This window comes from Larus michahellis, chromosome 1, assembly GCF_964199755.1.
Source record: "Larus michahellis chromosome 1, bLarMic1.1, whole genome shotgun sequence".
Lineage (NCBI taxonomy): Eukaryota > Metazoa > Chordata > Aves > Charadriiformes > Laridae > Larus > Larus michahellis.
The window spans coordinates 92,372,747-92,394,857 of NC_133896.1; the positions used below are offsets into that span (position 1 = coordinate 92,372,747).

A 22,111-nucleotide genomic window follows, 5' to 3' on the forward strand; every position below is an offset into this window, starting at 1 on the left:
GGGTGAAAGGGAAAGAAGGAAAATTCTCTCCCCGGCGAGGCAGGGGAGAGAATAGGAAGCACAAAAGCAAGAAAACCCATGGGTTGAGATAAAGATAGTTCAATAAGCGAAAGAAAGGGGTGAGAGGGGAGAAATAATGCAAAGGCAATCACTTGCCACCTCCCACAAGCAGACTGAAGCCCAGCTGGTCCCCAGGGGGTGGCTACCTGCCAGACTAACCCACACACACACTCAGCTTTTATCGTTGAGCGTGACATTATATGGTATGGAGTATCACTTGGGTCAGTTTGGGTCAGTAGTCATGGCTGTGTCCCCTCCCAGCCTCTTGCCCACCCTGACTTACTCACTATGGGGGGGGGCGGGGGGGGGGAAGAGTGCCTTGATGCTGTGCGAGCACTGCTCTGGAATAGCCAAAACTCTCGTGTGTTATCAAGACTTTTATTCACAAATCCAGAACACAGCGCTGTACAGGCTGCTGTGAAGAAATTTAACTCCATTCCAGCCAGACATAGTCCACCTGCGCAGCCCTCAACTTGGGCTAACGAAAGCCCCCCATGGAGGTGTTTTTCAGGAGAAATGAGATTTGTGTGTGGTGTGTACCTGTTGAAAAAAGGAGTAGGTATGGGTGGCATGCCAAATAATCAGTTTCTGTGAAGCACCTATTTGATGATGACTTTTCAACTTGGAGTGCACGACTTAAGTTTGGTGGTGTAGAGTTTTAATTTGTCATCTTGTTTCTTGTTTACATAATGTGGCTGTGTCTCAAATTTTCAGAATCTTCTCTGATTGTAATTTATCTGTGCTAGTTCACATATTTTTAGTACGTCACTGCTCATAGTCTCTTCTGCTTCCACATAATAAATGCACCAGGCAACCCTGAAGCTGGTATCAGACTCTCTAAATCTCTGTATTTATGGTATAATGAAAACGGGCTATTTATTTTCTTCATATTCCTTTTGTCATGGAACACATGACAACGATCTGTCTCCCCATACTTTGATAGTCTCTTGTGAGACTTTAAAATGGTATAAATAAACCAGTTCTTCATCTAGCACTTTGGCATACTGAAAGAATTTTAGATAGGAAGACCATTTTTCTTTAAACGTCCCTGCTGTTTACAGTTAGTCATACGATTTGCTAGATATTTCAGACTCTAGATTTATGTGCTACAAAGTGAAGAAATTATTTGTCTAATCTCAGGAAAGTGAAGTCTACCTAAATATAAATCTGATTTACTATTTTGCAGTCCTTTGGAATAATAGCCTTGCTTAAGGAGAGCGTGCACGATTTTGTTAATAGTTCAGCTATTTCACTGCTAAATTTCTTCATTAGCTCATGATGGATGTTCTGTTTTATTTAGAAGAATGAGCATTGCATTCATTAGGCAAACTTCATTAAATTTGGAGCTCAATCAACTAGAACTATAATTATATGGAAAGGAAACTTCCTAATCTGACATTTGTAAAACCGAGCCCTTTTGGAATCAGTTATTATCTTATGCAACACGACCAACCGAGTCTTTGTATTGAACAGAGGCAGACCCTGGGAGGAGTGCCTTCAGCTAAGAGAAGTGTTATTTTCTATTATAATTTAATTGTTTTATAGCCTTTTTCACCACAATGAGGCAGCTGCTCTCTCTGTATCCTGAGAAATAATAGAGCAGACTGGTTGAGGTGGTAGTAAGCAGTGTGTGCTCCTCTAAACTATTATCTCATTCTTTAGAGTTACTTTATTACTTTTCAAATGACACCTTCTGCAGTTTAAATCTGGGAAGACTATCCTATTGTCCTTTAAGGCAAAATTTATGGATCTTAGCATGGCTGTGAAAGGAAAAAAACCATACTCTATTATGAATGGAAAATTATTTATCTTTGTGGCTTTAGGCTTGAATGGTTTGTATCAGTGTCAGGAGAGGGAAGTACAGCTGCCTGTCCATTGTAGTCTGTGTTCCCTATAACACCATGTGTGACCCTAACGCAGGCTGGTGTGATCTTTGGACACTTGCTGTTTCTTCCTGCTTCACATTTCAGCTGCTGCCTTGCTGGTAGTACAGTGCATTTTAAGGTGGGGCAAGACAGCTACGACAACATCATTGCCTGCTCTGGTTAGTCTGTGAGCCTCAGCAGATAGAGAAGAATTCAGTGGACGCTGTTATTTAGGAACAAGCTAAGAATGACATAGAATCATAGAATGGGTTTGGGTTGGAAGGGACCTCAAAGATCGTCTAGTTCCAACCTCCCTGCAACACTTCCCGCTAGACCAGGTTGCTCAAAGCCCCATCCAACCCTAGCCTTGAACACTTCCAAGGATGGGGCTTCCACAGCTCCCCTGGGCAGCCTGTTCTAGTGTCTTAAAACCCTCATAGTGAAAAATTTCTTCCTAATATCTAATCTAAATAAACCCTCTTCCAGTTTGAAGCCATTACCACTCGTCCTACCTCAACATGCCCTTGTAAAAAGTTCCTCTCCAGCTTTCTTATAAGCACCCTTTGGGTACTAGAAAGCTGCTATAAAGTCTCCCTGGAGTCTTCTCTTCTCCAGGCTGAACAACCCCAACGTACCCTCCACATAGTCCTCCAAGAAAGAAACTGAGAGCAATTAATTAATTTTAATCTCTAGTCCAACCTAGTGTAGCCCACAAATGGTTTTAAATTGTAGCTGTCTTGCAACATGGGGCAGCCATGGTGTTGTGTTATGTCTGTTGTCCTCTGTGTTGCATTATGTCCAGCTCTGCCCTCTGTTCTTGTAGGCACAAGACTTCTGGGTATGAACTCTGTATTTTGGACTCTTCCCCCTCAGTGCCCAGGAAGCGGGAATTAGCTTGCTTTGTGCTGCCTGATTAACATTAAAGGAAGAAGACTGGGTAGACAATCTGTTGCACAATATTGACTGTTATCCCTTGACCTCTTGGAAATGTGGTCAGCCGAAAAGGTTTGAAAAACAAAGGTTGTTCTTCTGAGTCTTCCTCAAGAAAGAAGTGCTGGTGTGCAGTTAGGGTTAGTTACCACACGTTTAAGAAGAAAAAGGAAAAATAAACGAAATTTGTTTGAAATACCCTACTTGTTCATAAGAAAGAAGAAAAATGAATGTATTATTATGGGTTAGGATATAAATGTTACCCTTAGGAGAACATGGTAAGAAATAGTTGAGCTCTCACATGGAGTCTAGAAAGTATAACCATACTGATCTGCGTCTCAGAAACAGGCATGTGTCACTGCTCAGGGAGGAGGAATGTGTGAGCTGGAGGGGCTTTGCTCAGTAGTGTTTTGTGGGTACTGCTCGTGGGTCTAGGAAAGAAAGACATAAAGGATGAGAGAAACGGGGCAAAAAGGCATCAGGAGGGAGGGCTTGTACAAACTACTGGAGCGTGGCCCAGACAAAAGCTTAAGAGTATGAGCCTTTAATTGATTCAAAAAATGCTGTGCAAGTGTGTTTTGTTGTGGGCTGCATTTATTTCTGTGCCTGCAGACAATGCTGGAGGATCTTGTGTGAAGCAGGTTGTCAGACAGACCTTATTGAAGACCTACTGGTTTAGGCGAGAGTTCAATATATGGGGTTGAGGGCTCACTTTTAACACTGAGGATGAAAGCAAATTTCCTGTCTGTATTTGCTGAAGTTGTAATGTTCAATCACTATGGATGCGTTAGGAAACCATCGACACTTTTGGTCGATTATGAAGAGAGGGCTGTTCCAGCAATACTAGCGTTGCCACTCTCAGTCCCTGTCTGGATGGGTTGGTGAAATGGCAAAAATAATCATGGGCTTTTGCATTTCCATGGCCCTTCTTTCATGGTTCTGTGCAGAAAACTATGAAAAAGGTTGTTTAAATTAGTATTTTTGAAGACTTTCTGCAAGGCTGTAAAGTAGATATTCTTGTGCGCAACACGTTTCTGTCCCACCTCCCCTGTGGACACTTGAATGTACTTCTGAGATATAGAAAACTGGATGAGAGTACGGTGGTGTCTGAACTTTTTTGAGGTGGGGTGGGGGTGCACTCACAGCGATGGTACACCAGTCCATCCCAATGCAATGCATTCTCCTCACCCGGTGCCAATTATAGAGCATGAGAGTTTCCTGATGTGGTTATCACTGTGTTTAAGTTAGAAGGTTTTTATTTTTTAAAACTATTACAGAAGGAGCTTTCAGGGTTTCCCAAGGCTATGCGTTCCTGTTTGTTCAAACATATTGTGTATTTTTAAATGTTATTGATCTGGTTTAAATAAAAGAACAGAAATTTCTTTTCTGTGTCGTAGCAGTATTCTTTGAGTGTCGTAGCAGTATAACACATTCCAATTTAATGTCAGAAATACCTTGTCAGCTAATACTGAAGTTAGTCCTTGTGTCATGTCTGGTTTGCATAGTTTTGAAGTGATAAATTAGATAACTGTCACCTTATGCTTATGAAAAGGTGTGAAGTTAAGCCCATGGTCTAGCTCTGCTCAAAGGGACCTCCCTTCAGCACAAGCAATGGAATTTGTCACTTGGCTGAAGGTGTTAAACCTTACAGTACTTACACACCATGGTGAATTCATTTCCTGAGAGTTATAGGTGTGCTTGGTGGCCAATTTGTCAAAGGATATAATATCTTTTAATTAATCTTAAGAAAGATAGTGTGTCCCCATCTGTACTTGAATATGAATATAATGCCACTGACTTAAGGCTTTCCATATCGAGTTTAACTTAATTAAAATAGATGCACAGCTGTTCTTGAATAAATTAGTTGGTGATTACTTTGTCAGTGGCTGTTGTGTTTATATTATTCGGGGAAAGAAATCTCTGAAAATAGAATTAGCTCGTGTGTAAGTATCAGTCGTTTAGGTGTGTAAAAGAAATACAGTGGTGGTGATGGCTCCATTCAGGTATTGTTATGCTTGAGGCAAAAAAAAATAATCTCTAAACATGTAAAAATCGAAATGAATGAATAGAAACAACCAAGCAGGAACGCCACACTGTAGAAATTCCATTAAGGATAAAAAGCGCGTTAAAGAAAACAAAATTGGCGTAACTTGTTAGGAGACTACTGCCATTAAATTGCTAATCACATAGTTTATTGTACTGCTCTATAGAATACTGGTAGGAACAGGGAAATTCAGCTACTTTCTTAGCGCATAGGAAGTCTGATACACTCCGTGAAAACAAACCAACCCATGGTAGTTCTTACTTTCCTCTAGAAACAAAGACCTCTGCCTTAGGACACCACCTTAGGTTGGGGTGGCCGAAGGAGGGCAAGGCTATAACGTGGTTACCGTGGTCAGTGGCTCACCACCTCTTCAGCCTGGCTCCCTCTACAAACCGATGAGTCACTCATCAGTCAACTCTAAACTGCTGCTCTTGCCAGGGAATGGCATTTTAGGGTAAAGCGCCATTGATTTTTATTTGGCTCTAAATGCTCCACTTTAAATGGTGTCAATTCAGGAATCCATTAGCACCTCATAGCGTGGGTCCCTGCAGGCAGAGATCTGAACGTTTTGGGGCTGGGGCTTTATTACTCAAGCCGAGCCAGGACATCCCTGCTCATCATTCCGTGCTTTCAGTGACTAGGTAGCTTCCATAATTGCAAAACTTCAAAAGTTTCAGCAATATATGCTGGGAAATGCAAGACATTACTGCAAGTACCAATTGCTTTATCTTGCATGTGCTTTTTTTAACACTTCTGTCCTAGAATTCCTAATAGCTTTTTGAAGCTGAACATCTTTCTGTCCTTTTTTGTGTCAAAGTACAGTTGCTCATGTTCAAGTAAGGAAAGCAGATGAGAAGGATTTTTTTCTATCTTTAGTTTTCTTTTCTCCCCAGAAGCCAAACTGTGCCAGAGGACTGAGGGTTTGAAAGAAAAGTGTCATCCTTTTATGTGGCTGTTAATTCTTTGCTCATTTTGATTATTCTTTGTACTGTCATCTTTGTAGTAACTTTGCTTTGCTACTGCTTGGGTTATTTTCTCATGCTTGTGATGTTTAAGAAAAGTAATGAAATAATCACTTGTAATAAAAATCCTTCTTTTGCATGTAGGAAACTCACAAATGGGTGCTACTATAGTAGATGCATTGGATACCCTTTATATCATGGGGCTTCACGATGAATTCAGAGAAGGACAAGAGTGGATTGACAAAAATCTTGATTTCAGTGTGGTAAGTAGAGCTTGCCCTAATATTTCTTTAGTCCTTTTCACAGTGTTCCTCTCGGGGTGAGACAGAAAAAGTCTTTCAGCTGGAACTTATAAAATTTAGGATTCAAAGTTGCAGAAGTTCAGATGTAAGCTTTAATGAACTTCTCCATAACTTTATGTACTTTGAAAAAAAACCCGCCCCAACCCTTTCACACCTTAATTATAGGCAAAGATACATGTATATATTGTGTTTTCAAAGTACAAATTATAATTGGATAATGGAAGAAAGGGAGTGTGGTCAGTGAGACCCAACAGGGCCTCAGAAATGAATGAATGCAGAAAAATGAGGCTTTACTATCTAATAGTAGCTGGAAATAACTGAGCTGTGAAAGACAATTTCCCCCCAAACAATGGTGTATAAATTACATAACAATACAATCTCTTCTTCTCCCATGTCCCATGTTTTAACGTGAAGAATGCCACTTGATTTGTCTTACTTTGCCTACAGGTTCTGAATCTATCAGAATTTCCCAGCTGGTCATACAGCAACTCACATCTAGGCATTCTTTGTGTGCGCAGTTTGGAAGCATTAAATGGAAGAAATGGCTCTATTTTATCCTTGTTCGTTAGTGTTCTTATTACTTATTTTGGGACTGTGTTTATGACTGTGACAGAATTTGTATTTCAATCCTTGGACTTACACTATGGTTCCAAAAAGTTGTTTTTTTTTTAGTAATGCACAAAATGAAATGTAGGTATACAGTCAGAATTGAGCAGATGCTTATTGATGTTTTTATACTATATATACTATTGTAATGTTATATATTATATCCTACATTTCAGAAATTATTTGATTTTTTTTTTCTTCTTGTTTTATACATTGACTATGTGGCAAACATCAACGAAATTCTACTCTCTGCTTTTTACAGTTAGTGCCAGATAATTATTCAGTCTAAAACTGGAGACCCTAAATGTATCAGAGACAGTAGAGATATCATGGTACCATCATGAGGGTGAACTAAATTAGTCCCATAACTTCTGTCTGATCTGAGACAATCTCAATAAAAATTTGCAGAATTAATCTAGGATTTGGGTGGAAGAATTTTACATGACCCACTGAAATTCAATTACAAATTCCTATGTATCAAAAAACATTTCTGAACATTAATGAGTTGTCTTAGATCTATCAGACTTGAGTGATTTCCTTATATGGTTTGAAGTTTATAAATAAATAAGTACATAAGTATGTTCCTCTTGGATTCTTTTACTGGGAAATAAAGTCCTTGGTTTCACTCTACACTGTGCCATTGCTTGTGTGATTCACGACTTTCATAGGTATTGGGTGGAATTGTGCACTTGTGTTACTGATATCTTTCTCATGTCACCTGTATGTGAATAAAAATACATCTTTTACTAAAGTAGTAGTATTTCAAATATTTCAATACTCTCACTTCACTGAAGCAGGAGTATTTCAAACTTTTAGACTTCTAATCATCAGTGCTATTTGAGGAAATCTTTTTAAGTATAGATCTAGGTACTGAAACAGTACAAACCCGTGGATATGTATTGGTTTAGGATATGTACTTCTCTCTGCCTGGATGATTTTTTTTTTCTTCTTTGATTAGGGAGTTGTTTAATTATATACTCTTTTCTTCCTGTTCTAGAATTCCGAAGTGTCTGTTTTTGAGGTCAATATTCGCTTCATTGGTGGTCTTCTAGCAGCATACTACCTTTCAGGACAAGAGGTAAGGAGATTGGAAGGTGTCTGTGAAATTTAATGTACTCTAGCAAATGTTGCATATAAAGAATTTTCTAGAATCTTGGTTTCTCAGTAGTTTGCAAACTAATTTTACAGCAGAAAGTTGTGCAAAGTAACCAAATTCTTACAGTATGCAGTCTTTAAAGCTTGTTTCTGTGCAGGTCTTGGTCAATTTAGGACCCTTTGTTAGAGCTTTGCAGTGCTGCTTTTATCAAGATGTTTTCAATAGATATCCACTCAAATAAACAGCAGCCTGAAATGTCAAGTCACTAGCTTCTCATGCCAACAATAACTTGTTTTGATATTCTGTAACTCCATGAAGGTTTTGTCACTTGTCCTTCAAGGCTGTAGGTTTGCTTCACAAAAGCGCTATGCAGTCTTCTCAGTCACAAACTGAGAAGCATCAAGCCTATTTCATCCCACTTCTGGAACTTCTATTAAAAAAGATCGGAGACTTATACTTCTGAGTACTTATCCAAAGGCATGCTTAGATTGAAAGGATGCATATACCCAAAGACTTGCAACGATGGATGACTTTGGTCTAGCAGTAACACTGTTGTGACCTCTTCACATAATTGAACAAGGCTGGAGCCGGACCCAACCTACAGATTAAGTCGTAGCTCTTTTCATGTCTTATCAGCTAGCTGTCTTTTGATCTGTTGCCTGTGGCTTTGATTTGTTTGCTTTTATCTTTTTTTTTTTATATGGCCCTTCTGTAGTCCACTACCTAAAACATTAGACTTCCAGACGTATTTCATGGCTTAAGATTTGATACACTTTCAGGTGTTTATATAGATCTTCCCCCTCTGTTAGGGGAATACCACATACATATCAATGAGTTATCAGGGATTTTAAGCCCGCAGCCCTAAAATTAAGCAGGTGAAACCCCATATTGGTTGGCTGTTTAGGTCTTTGACATCATCCTGGGATCTGTGAATTTTCTCTTGTAGGACTGTCATCTCTTTGGAAGAAGAGCTTAGTGGCAAAGCACAAATTTAGTGTCTATCTCAAACGAAATTGCTAGTTTTATTTTTTCATCAAGTACTACTGCTTTGCCTTCTTTACTGTCCACGCTCTGCAAGCCCCCCATCTGCAGAGGGTTCATCTGCAAGCAGCCCCTCCTGCTGCACTGATTTATGTGGTCTGTACTGGAGGCCCAAAGGAAAGGAGAATCACAGAATTTTGCCCCTCTTTTTCCTTTGTGGCAACTGAAGAGCTGAGCTTGCGTTTGTGGCAGTGAGCCTTTCTTTGCCTCCAGAACCTGTCAGGCTTAGGTCTTCCATCAGTTTCCTCACAGCTCAGTTAGGATTTTACCCTCAGGGAGTGATCCTATCCCCCAGTGTTCCAAGTCAGCCTTTTAAATTGATTGCTGTGGCACCTCTTCAGGAAGACAACCTTTGTAGCAGCTGTCACTTGTCTTAAAGTAGTGGTGAAATTCAAGCCCTGTTAGTTTACACTTCTGTCCTGACAAAAGATGGCATAAAAATCATGGAATGATCAGTCCAAATGTTAACTTAAGGCAGTTTCTGAATTTCATCTAGGTCAGCATTATTAACCTACCAGTTCTCTTTTGAAGGCCCCCAGAAGAGAAGCTTTCTTCTGCTGTCAAACATAAGCAAGGAAAACTGCTTATGTTTTTATTTCTGTAGCAAAGGAGTTTCATGGAGAGCAGTCTGAGCTGCATGTGCTTTTCGACTTGTGCCAAGGAGCAGCTAAAGTAGCTAAGCTGGAACCATGTTGAGGGAGGTCGTCCTCCCCCTCTACTCTGCCTTGGTGAGGCCGCACCTGGAGTACTGTGTCCGGTTCTGGACTCCCCGGTTCAAGAAGGACAGGGAACTGCTGGAGAGGGGCCAGCAAAGGGCTAAGAAGATGATCAGGGGATTGGAACACCTGTCTTATGAAGAAAGGCTGAGGGATTTGGGTCTCTTCAGTCTGGAAAAAAGATGACTGAAGGGGGATCTTATCAACACCTATAAATACTTAAAGGGTGGGTGTCAGGAGGATGGGGCCAGGCTCTTTTCAGTGGTGCCCAGGGACAGGACAAGAGGTAATGGGCACAAATTTGAACATAGGAAGTTCCACCTAAACATGAGGAGGAAATTCTTTACTTTGAGGGTGGCAGAGCACTGGAACAGGCTGCCCATGGAGGTGGTGGAGCCTCCGTCTCTAGAGACATTCAAAACCCGCCTGGACGCGTTCCTGTGCAACCTGCTCTAAGGTGACCCTGCTCTGGCAGGGGGGTTGGACTAGATGATCTCCAGAGGTCCCTTCCAACCCTGCCATTCTGTGATTAGGAGTAGTCATGGTAGTTCCTACTGTAGTGCAAGTGACCTCAGCAGCATATTGAAGGATGCTTCTTTTCCAGAAATCTGTAGTTCTGTTGCTTGGAGGTCAGATCACATTAAGTACTATGTGATCACTGAAGCCTTCAAGCATTGAGTAGAACAGTCCCACATCATCTTTTCAGCTAGGAATGTTGATCCTGTCTCTAGACAACTTACTCAGACTGGATCATGCTCCTTGAAGTCATCTACCATGAATATGAAAAACCTTAGAAAGAGCAATGATCACTCATGGGTAGCTGGGTTGTTTGTATAGATCGATACCACACCTGTGTACAAGTACCTTACAAGAACTTTTTTTGCCCCAATACGCAGATGGATGCAGCTGAATACTGCCAAAACACATGCTTTGTGTGCATTTTTAAAGTTGAGTATCTCTTTTCCTTTCAGTTGTTTCTAAAAATTTGGTGAAGTCAGAACAAGCTTTTTTGCTTAAGGAGTTTTTATTTCTTTCCTTCTTAGAAAGCTTTTACCCTCTGTGTTTCCTAAATTTTGGCCACTGGGCTGACTCTTGTTTTTAAAAATATTTTTATGGCATTGGTCTCTCCAGTGGACTTGAAATGCTTCTTAACTTGTGATAGAAGATTGTAAACGCTTTTTAACTTGTGGTAGAAGATTATTCCTGTCACGTGTTCATATGTATTATTTTTATTTTCCAAAAGAACTCCTAAAAAAAGTGTTCAGACTGCATTTCTTTCAAAATAGTGTGGCAGGTAGGACAGCTTCTGCTACCCGAAAGACTACTTCATCTGCCAGGTTGGTTTCTCCACAATTTGTCAGTCCGGATAAGATAAGCAAGGGAACTTGAGGCTTTTCAGTTACTGAGCCCAGGAGAGAAATACCTACCTCTGATGAGAACTCCTTGGGAGTTGGAAACAGGTTTGTTTTGAGATGTGATTTCCAATCTGGTCTTCTCTCTTCTGTTCCCAAGAAGGGAAGGTATTACTTGGCTCAGGATTGGGGCATACTTAATTTATTTTTTTACTGCATTCAAACATGTGAAGAGACACTTCTTAGCCGCTGCTAAGACAGGGAAGCCTGATCCCAAGGGTCTGGATATTTTGCCTGATCAAGTAGTGAATGTGCACATGGGCTTATGCCTCTAAGGGAGTTTCTATCCTACTGATAGGTATCCTTCCTTTGTTCTTCAAACTCTCATTTACTTGCTTATATTGCTTTCTCATGACTTCTTGATATTTCAGTCCCCATCTCCCTTCCTCCAAGCCTCTAATTTTGTAAGACTGTTGCTAGATACTTGTTTAGAAGGTTATTATGCGAATTTCCATAATTTTGCATGTCTTGTTTGATGTATTGAAAAATAGGTCCAATACAAGGAACGGGGCTGCTTGGAATTAATTCTGGTTTTTCTTTTTTATATAAATTCTGCTTAGGTCAGCAATGTGAGTTACTGCTGTTTGGTGAAAGTTATAAAAAACATTCTTCATTTTGACTCCTGTCACTTAGTGCTTTTAAAAGATGCGCTAGTGATGACCATAAAAGAAAGTGCCCAAGACTCAGCATCAGCTGTGGAAGTTCAGTCATTTTTAAGTGGCCACATTTGGAGAATTTGATAGTCAGCGTGGTTTATCTATATGCTTTTGCCCTTTATATGGAGAGGGTAATTGTGCTGGATAGGATTTTGTCTGATTATGAGTCATAATGCTAATATTGATCCTAGTTTTCAAATAAGTATGGCTGTTAATTTAGATTAAATTATGCTGTTTACTGCTTTTATTATAAACATTCCAATTTTAAATAATTATTTAGTACGCGTAGTGGCGTGACTGTAGTCTCCATTTTAGCTGTCATATTACTGGTACTGCTTAGAAGGAGCATTAACTGTGGTCATGGTTTTAACGATACTGCTTACAGTTGATGGTAAAATTTTAAACCTTTCATATTAAGATTGTGTGTATCGCTGTCCCTTTTTTCAGGGAGAATTTCCTCTTGCCCACTGCAGTGGATGGGGGATTAAAGAAATATATCTCCTTTACAACCAAAAAAATGCTGCTGTTCTTAGCAACTGACAATTTGGCTTAAAATGCCGTAGGCTTTTCCTGTCCGGTGTTGAGTCACAAGGTTTTCTTTGTGAAACATGACACTTGTGAATTTTTGAACAGCTCAGCCTTTTACATGTGGGAATTTCTGCTGGACTTCCTTGAGTGATGAGCACGTAAAGTTGGAGGAGGATGTGTTTTCGTGTCTGGCTGGATGTCTTGGTTGTCTTGCCTCCCTGTACCTTTCTGTTGAAGTAGAGAGACAAAATTGTTTCTCTAACAGGCAGTTTTCCTGATTTGGGGAAAATCACCGTCTTTCTCCATTCTTCCCTGCTGGAATGCCTTTTGAATTGAAGAAAATCAAGATATGCCTGTGAAACTTGACACAGTGGAAAAGCTGCCTGTGCATTCTGTTTCAGCCTTCTCAAGTTGAAACAACGCTGAGGTTTATCTGATGGCAGGGGTAGTAGGTCTGCAGTCTGGGAGGGCCCTTATTTAAATCCTCTGCACAGTAAGTTTTCATGGTTGATCGTGGACCAGGCCATCTGGTGTCTGACTAGGTGTATATTATCAGATCTAAGAGTGTGCCTTCTTTGTCTCAGCTTCTACATAAGAATGAGGTCCCAATCTGTCATTACTTTTGAGACTCTTGGTGGGGTTGTTTGTGGGTTGTTTTTTTTTTTTTTGGAGCCTTCAGGCTGTGGCTTTTCTCCAAAGTGTATTATTGACAGTATATTATTCCTATATAGTGAATATATGCTAAAATAGTGGAATATAGAGTCAGAATGGTTGGAGTTGGAAAGTTGGAAGAGACCTTAAAGATCATCTAGTTCAAACTGCCGTGGGCAGGGACATCTTTCAATAGATCAGGTTGCTCAAAGCCCCATCCAGCCTGGCCTTGAACACTTCCAGGGATGGGGCATCCACAGCTTCTCTGGGCAACCTGTTCTGGTATCTCACCACCCTCATTATAAAAAACGTCTTCCTGATATCCAGTCTAAACCTACCCTCTTTCAGTTTTAAAACCATGCCCCCTTCTCCTGTCACTACAGGCTGTGGTAAGAAGTCTCTCTTCATCTTTCTTATAAAGCCATCTGTAAGTATTGAAAGGCCACTGTAAGGTTTTCCCAGAGCCTTCTCCAGGCTTAATAATGCCAACCCTTTCAGCCTTTCCTCACAGGAGAGGTGCTCCAGCGCTCTGATCGTTTTTTATGGCCCTCTTCTGGACCCGCTCTAACAGGTCTGTGTCTTTCTTGTACCGGGGACCCTAAGGCTATATATAGTAGTGGGGACCCCAGTACAAGTAGGGTATACTATTTCCTGAATTTTTTTGAAATTCCGCTGTCAAACCAAAGAAAGAAAAAGAGATTTAGTAAAAAGCAGGAAAAAAAGTGTGAGATCTCCTGGGGTTGCACTATGTGGAGGCAGGCTCTCTTGTATTTTGCTGTATGCCAGAGGTTTCTTCCCATTTTCCACTAAGCAACCAATACAGAGTGTTTACTTCACTCGTTATTCCTTATGAAGCTGTACAGTTATAGGCATGATCTCGAAGTACCTAAATCTCTAAATAGGAAGTGCAAAATGCATTGTGCCTATACTCAGGAGCTACTAATTGAACAGTTGTGGACGTATAGGGTTTAGGAGAGTTACTTAGTAAAAAGTGGCTGGGAGCCATACTGTGACAACTAGGCACTCCTTTTCTCCACCCCCAGGTTGTGATAGAATGGATAAAATTTTTACACTTTGCATTTTGATCAAAAGGTAGAGCATGATCATTTAGTTAAGGTGTGTGGACTACAAGTTTTCCACTTTCTGAGTTCACAGGCAGCACTGTGCTTCCCCTTTTTCATCTGTCAAATGGAGTTATCGGGCCAAATTAACATAATGGCAGTAAATATATAATGACTTCTTATCTGAATTGAGCCAGACTGTTTCTCAGTAATCCCTGCAACAATCCTTTAACTTCTGTAGGAGCTAGACATGGTCTTCATTATGCTTGGCGGGGTCATTATGATATATAGTTGATAATATAACAGAAATAAGTAGAAATGTAATGTCCCATATGCCTACTTTGGAGTAAACATTGAGTATGGTAGCTCAGGATGAAAATCAGCCTTACATGAATAAAAAAAAAAACAACAAACCCAAAACAACAAAAAAAACCCCAACCAAACAAAAAACCTCACAACCAAAAAACCCCACCCAGACAACCCCTCAAAAACCCCAAAATAAAAAAGCAACAAATTTTTTTGTGTGGCTGCATTGAGATTTGTTTTCTGTCATGCATCATCCTGATACAAATATACATTTTCTCTTTAGTTATGATTTTTTTATAGTTTTCAATGATGTCTATCAAAGCATTATTTAGCTCTTTTCCTAGAACACTAAGTTCCTTTATTCCAAGTTAATTCCCTAGACTTAGTGTATAAGAGTGTTTTGCGTTCTTTATGGTTATCTTTAACTTATCCAACACTAATAAAATAAAATACCTTGATGTGACTCTATTGTTTGTAACATCACCAGGATAGAAATGCTTAATGAAAGAGTATTATGTATACACAGAGATCAGAACAAGATAAAGCACTTGCAATAGCATCCTTTTTTTGTGAAATGTACACTTTTATTGTTAGATTGGAGCTGTCTGTTCATATAGTCTTTTAAAGTCGTCTTCCAGGGAGATTCCTCTATTACCTGGAAATCAGCCATATCGCATATCTGCTTTCTCAGGATGGGGCTCTGGAATTCTTTCATCTCCCTTGGTGTCTATCCAGTTGTCTGATTTAAGATTTTGTTGAAGATCAATCATGTTTGGTGCTTGCTTTTTCTCTGGGTAACATGAGGTTTTCTCTTTGCTATGTGTGTTGGTAAATTGGTAAATTCTTTTTGTCAACACAAATTATCTAATTGGTCTTTATTGGGTATATGCTCAATTGTATGTTCTTTCCCTCCTTTCCAGTCACATTTATGGATCTGGGTATTTTTGGGCATCAGGGTAGCTGCTACTGATTTCTGAGGGAGGACAGCAGGGCTGCTTTGTAAAATCACTGCCTGTCCAAAACATTCTCAACTCCTGGCGCAAAAAAGCAACAACCAGGCAAACAGTAAGAATGAATGGCATCAAGTAGAAAAGAGCTGGCTGATCTTTCTGTGCTAATGCTGAAACAATAAAGCTTGCCAACAGACCAGAGCTATAAGCTGCAGTAGAAGTTACAAAATAGATCCGTGACGAGTGTGCCTGAATGTCAAATCTGTGAGAGTAGGCTACCAGGAGACCAGGAATTACAATGTCCTCAAGGCCTAGGACAGTAAAAGGTCTGTTAGAATCTGATGTAGGGTACCACACTGGAATCTTCAGCATAAATGCGATTTTCCCATGGTGTGCTGAATCAAATGGTCCAAGAGCTAGAATTTCTATTATGCTGTCCCCACACCTGGTTAGTGAAGGAGGGGTAAGTACAAGGAAGACATTATAGACCAAGAATCCAGCAGAAATAAGCTGCAGTTCTTTATATTGGCTATGTGAACTTCTTTGAGCTCGTAAAAGCAGATGGAGATTCCTAGAGCATTTTGCAGGATCCAGTTCTCGAGTATGTTCTGGGTTGTAAAGAAAGCCAAGTGACTGAGAATTAGGATTAGTAAGTGATACTTAGATGCTTTGTGTCGAGCTCAGTTGCTAGTAGTCCATAAAGAGATTTGTAAGGTGTGCAGGTGTAACCCTATCTTGCCTTGAGTAACTAAGCATCTTATCTGGTGTGAAGAGCATTTGTGTGTAGAGAGAGCGCACAAGGTACTCGTTCACTGCGTGCTTTTTTTCATGAAGTACGGCTTCACAAATCATTGAAACTCCTGGTGTGGCTGGTAGTGGCAAATAAAACATTCCTGCTAGCAATAACGGCTGGAATGATAGAAGCCCAAAGATGGATAGAGGGCCAGTTGTTGCGCAGAGTACATGGCTGTGCTTGAGAAACAGCATCAAGTACGGAAAACAAAGTGAATATTATTCACTGTTGTGTGATAGTGGCAGGAGGACATTTACACCATTGTGACAAAGTGTTCTTGTCTGCTGCTGATTTATTAATACAATAAAAAAGACAGCTTATTGTTTTATTTTTGTTGAACAAAGTTATTTATGGTATTTGCAATATTAAAAAAAAGACTAATGATTCACTGTTTACCTTTGCCAGCCTTAGATATAAAGTAGTTCCTTTACATGATTGTCTTTCTCATCATTTATAAACACCATCAAAATGATATTTCTTTCTGGGCAAGATAATAATAAAATTCACATGGGTAAATCCAGCCTGAAATCTGTCATTTAAAATAGCGAGGGCTGTTAAGTACTTGATACTCTATTAACAGATAATCAAACTAATCCTTTCCAGGAACTGACAGGCAGCATCTCTTCTGTTGAGGAAGACTCCATAGTAAAACTATGTTATATATGCCTATGGATATCCCCAATAACTGACATAAATATATAAAGTATAAGTCTTCAGTAAGCAAGACAACATATTTTGTGAACCAGTTTTGCAGAAGTCTTGATCGTACCTGCGAAGGGGCTTATCTAAATTAAGTTTTCAAGGCTTTAAAATCTTGGAAGAGATAACAACGTTGTGTAGGTCCTATCCAATAAAGATGAGATTTCAGTTTGTTGCCAGGAGATGAGCTGCTTTATTCATAAGTGGTCATGACAGCTCACTGGTCTCTTAGCAGGACACAGCCTGGAAAAAATATTTTTTTTCCTTGAGTTTTAAAGCATTGTCACGTATTGGGCATTGCCACTGCTCACTGCAGTGCAGATTGTAATTCTTGTGCAGTTTCTGTTTACTGGGCTTGTACTAAATGTCGTCTTGACTGGCAAATGACACTTATCCCAAGTTATTGCTGCATCCTGATACCACATGGCACCCGAAGAGGAAGAGCGGAGGGGAAAACTGACTTCATTGCAATTTTGTTTCCTCTAGGCCAGATTGGGAATAAATTTGCCTGTTGGTATAATGTGCTTTAAACTGGTGGAAATAAAGGACAAGCTGTTATGGCAACAGAAAGTACACTAACTATGCAGTAATAGCCACTCTTAAAACGCACTCTTCGGTGATGTTTGTGTAGAGCGCTATAAAAGCTAAGAAAGAAAAGACCACTTGTAACTAGTCGCATGCCAGGTATCTCCTGATGACCATGTCTGTTAGTTTTTGTCTCCCTCTTCAGTAGTGCAACAGTCGTACTGATGCTGATGGGCAGCAATGACAGCAAGCACAGTATCTTACCTGTTATTTTTCCAGACATTCATTTATTGGCATTACTGTTGGCACAATAACGTACTAATTTCTACCCACTGAGTTTTCCTATGTTCTTTCCTCCTACGTTAGCGTCTGCACTGAGGGTTTTCATGCTTGGTCTGATCCAGAGAGGAAGCACGGCATTCTTTTTTCATCAAATGAAAACACAGTTCTTCCAGCAGGATTTTTTTTTTTGTTTTAAAACAAAATGAAAATACAACTCTGGCCATGATAGCACTTTAAAACCAGGCATCTTTGGCTGGTTTTGCCTTTTGGAACTTGTTTGCTAACTATTACGCTCTTAAAAAGGAGTTTGAATATTAAAAACTGTTTAGACAAGAACAGGTACTGTGAGATAAAAATGAAATACATGCCACAAATGCCACAAACCCACTAAAAAATAGCAAAAACACCAGCAACAGTCATGTTGTCTCTAATGATGTGTTCATCTGTCCCGTGATAAAGATGGTGAATTCTTCTAGTCTGGCAGGAATCAAGAGGATGCTAAAATGTCTGCAGTAGTATTGTATTAACATTTATGAATTGGATAATCAGCTGACAGATCTTTGAAGAAATGACCAAGAAGCTCTTCAGCCTGTTAACATTTATTTTTTTTAATTCAAAAGATAAAATTGCAGATAAGTGCCTAAACCAAAAGAACACAGCTATGTCCATGTTCAGAAAAGGTCATTTAAGGTGACCTAGGTATATGTGAGCCAGTTTGATTTCACTCCTCCTCCCCATCCCAGAAATTAATTCAGTTAATGTAAAATAAGAGGCCATCAGTATAGTAGCGATTTGACAATAGAAGTATGCTTGTAAGAATTTATAGCTGACTGTAGATTTGCTCATGTTGAAATGGCAAGTAAATAGGAAACTCTGGGAAAATCTAATCAATTGGTCAACGTGGTCTGTATAAATTAAGTCCATTTTAATGTTGCCAAAGGTGCAGGCTGTAAGTTATAAGAAAAAGCCAGGAACCCATGCTGGCCAGACCAACACTGGAACAGACCAAAGGAATAGCTTTTGAGTAGCTGTGGCTTCAAGAGTGTGTGGAACAAAAGGCAAGCAGCTCAGTTTGAACTTCTGGTATGAAATCCTGTGGCAAAAGACCTACGAGCATTTGGATTTATAAATAGGAATTTTAAAGGGTCAATGTTGGTATGCTGTAAATGTCTTGGGAATCAAGTTCTTAAAAGTATGTGTGAAAACAGCAGAAATGTAGAAAAATCACAAAAAGATAGAGGAGTGATAGTTATGCTTCCTGGACACATCAATAGTCAGTGTGTTGTATATGACTCAGTTCAGGTATGTCTCTGGTAGAAATGTTTCACTTAAATAGTACTTACTGACAGAAACACAAAGGTGTGGCCTGGTAATTATGCTTTATTTTATACAGAAGATCACATTGTTGTTCTGTTGAACCTTTTTGATTTCTGTTTGTATGGCATAAAAGACGACAATTTTTGTCTTATTTCTGGCCCTAGGATCTATAAATTATGCTGCAGGAGTTCAGGGTATTTATCTTACCATTTTTCAAAATAAATGTCTGTTTTTTCAAGTGCCTTGCAGAATTTATGCAGCTATGGAGATTTGGTGCTTACTAATTCATTGCTCATAGCTGTTGTTTGCCAACTAATTTTCTGTCAGAACTTGGTCCTAATATATATTAACTGTAGCTAAGCGAAATATGTCTGTAAATCTGTGAAAACAAGCCTGTTCATCCATTTAAAAAAAAAAAAGCCACAAAACACTATTTACTCACTTTCATCAGGTACAATGCAATGAAACATATTTTGCGCCTGACATTGTGTAAAGGGTATGTTTTTGAAGATGTAAAAGCTATGTGATTTTAATTGTTTTTTCTAGATTGACTGTGATTTTTGCATTGTAACCTGTTACATCATACCAATGGGAGGAGGGAGGCTGTGTGTATAATGAGTGCACATAGTGTGAAACAATATGTAATTTCATCTCTGTTTAACTTTTTTGTAAAGGCAAATACAATCTAAAGGGGACTGAGTAATTTCTGGCAAAGTCTAAAGGGGGAAATCAAGATGAATTTAAAATGGAAAGCTTGGCAGCACATTCAAGAAAAACACGAGACAGAGGAATAACTGAGAAAGAAAGTAGAAATTGATACAATGTGAGCACAGAGCTGAAGGACAAAAAAGATGACATGGCAGAGAAAAATATATGGGAAATAAAGGAGATATTTGACATGAGTGGGGAATGCATTAGGAGCTGGTGTTAGCAAAAAAAGCAAGTGTCAAGAGAGATTAATAATCAGAGCGGGTAGGTAATTCTTATTGCATGAAAAGGATTCTCTTAAGAGTTTTAAGTATGGCACAAACAGCTTAATTACTTGACTTCAGAACCATTTCTTGGGATTCCTAATACACATTTTCCTTCTTAAAAACCACAGAGAGACTGGATCATCAGTTGGGTTGGGACCTTCAGGAACATAATATGGTCTGTTACTCAACTCAGTAGAACAACTGGTAGTAGCAAAATGCCAAAGATCACTGATTAATAAAAAAAAAAAAAAAAGATTCATTTTTTACCATTTGCTTTGCCTGAGTGTGTTTGGCTGCATGTTAAGAGGCTACATGTTTGGCATGCTAAGAGGCTGATACATTAGGGTTGATTCTAGGACTGAAGAATATATTCAGGTGATGAGAAAGCGTTCTTCCCTTCTCAGATTCCCGAAGATGTTCCTCATACTCCTGTTCATTACAACTACGCGCTTGGCACTCCCTCCATGGTCCCTTGTTATGTCTTGTCGTCTTAAGCCTTCCATTCACTCCCTGTCCTTCCTCCTCTTGATGCCTTTTGTTTCTTCCCTTCAGCTCCTATTCGTGCTCTCTTTTAACAACTTCTCCCTGGCACTTCACCTTGTATGGGGTGGGGGACTGGAAGCCCTGTCTCTTACCAGTTTTGCTTCCTTGCTGGCAAATTTCCATACCGATCTTCTGTCCCTTGGTGGTTCTTCTGTCTGGTTTCCTGATGGCCACTCAGATTCATCTTTCGCTGTTCCCCTTTTCCACGCTCTTAAAATCAATCTATCTTGCTGCCAGCAACTAGTGGGAGAACATTTAAGCCAGACGCCAGACATTGTCTTTGCTCTCACATCTGGTTCCCTGGGCTGCAGTAGCTCCCGCAGCAAGAAGAAATCACATGGAAGCAGAGTCTTTTAAAAGGCCGCTGACAGCCTTGGAGCGTGCTTAGGCACGAGTGATTGTGATTAGTATGTTGTTGTGCAAATTCAAGATTGTTGCTTCTAGTCCTGTGACAGTTTATTTACAAAGGTAACTAATCCGGCAGGTTAATATTGCTTGTGCAAGGAAACTTACAGTGAAGAATCAGAGATATGAAAAGAAGGAAAGATAAAGCACAAAAATTGCCTGGGCTGAAAGCAACTTTCTAATAATAATAATAGAAAATGAACTCAAAACTGTCATGGTTTTTGGCTCAGTTAGACAGGATGAGAAACAGTGCATTATATCTTCCTGGAATGATCAGATCAAGGAGGCATTTATATGCCAGAATTTCATCGCATTTATTCTGAATTGTAAGTGATCTGTGATGTTGGCTGACTGGTGTAAATTGCCTCAGATTTGAAGGCCCTTTAAAAATGGAGAATGTGTAACTTTTCTACTCAGATGTGCATGAAACCCATGCCAAGGAAGCCGATATGACTATTGAAGTGAACGGAAATTATGCAGTTTAATTGAGGTATTATTAGCCAGTGCCAGGTAGTTTAAATGTGATTAGCTGGTTGTCCAGTGCATGCCAAATTTCTATGTTTAGATCTTCTAGAGAAAAAAATTTAAATATTTCTAATAAACTAATATATGCAAAAACTTTCTCATGTGGATTTTTCAAAAATATCAATAGTGTGAAACCAATGAATATTTCATTAGATCCTAAGATGCCTCAGTCAGCAGTAGCTACATTCCTCACGTCTGTTGTCCAGGAAAGCAGCTTTGGAAAACTTTAGTAACAGATAAAGATAGTACTGCTTAAGAATTCTGCTTGCAAATCTTTGCCTGCTGATGGTAGAGTACCACCATAGTATTTATTATCTTATATCTAAGAAGCAGCATTTGAACATATAATTGCTAATTTGTAAAATGTAAACAGGGCAAGTTGTAGTCAACCAGATAATATCTGTCTTGTCTGCATTTAACTGATGCAGTTTAAGTATTTTTCTGTGTTTATTTTTCTACTCGTTTGTAGACTGGAGACTGTAGTTGAACAGTATGATCAGATAGGGATTTAATGCTTTTCAATAAAACTCTGATTTAGAAACTACCACAAGGATAATTTTTCTAGGTTGGCTAGTCCGTCCAGATCAGTTGATATAATGGGGGGTAATTTCTTGCCATCTCTTTTGCCAGTGCTTTACCTGTCCCTGTATTCAGTATTCCAAAAAAACCTGACCCTTTATATTTATCTCGGAACAGTCCAGTGCCTCAAGGAAAGAGATGTCTGGTGTTTTGTTTTTTTTTTTCAAGGATCAAAGATTATCAAACCTACAGAACTAGCCACATTGCATGACCAGGGATAACTCACTAGTTAATAACTATCAGATTAAGCAGAAGTCTGGCGTTTGTTACTGTTTAAGAAGAA

The 22,111-nt window shown here is 39.4% G+C and overlaps 1 protein-coding gene across 1 annotated transcript in view; it reads left to right on the forward strand.

Moving 5' to 3' along the window:
• MAN1A2 (mannosidase alpha class 1A member 2) overlaps positions 1–22,111 on the forward strand; it is a 138,899-nt gene that overhangs the window by 59,426 nt on the left and 57,362 nt on the right. The window contains exons 4-5 of the mRNA XM_074593251.1: positions 6,006–6,124; positions 7,767–7,847. Of these exons, the coding sequence (XP_074449352.1) occupies positions 6,006–6,124; positions 7,767–7,847 (200 nt within the window). The remainder of the gene's footprint in view (positions 1–6,005; positions 6,125–7,766; positions 7,848–22,111) is intronic.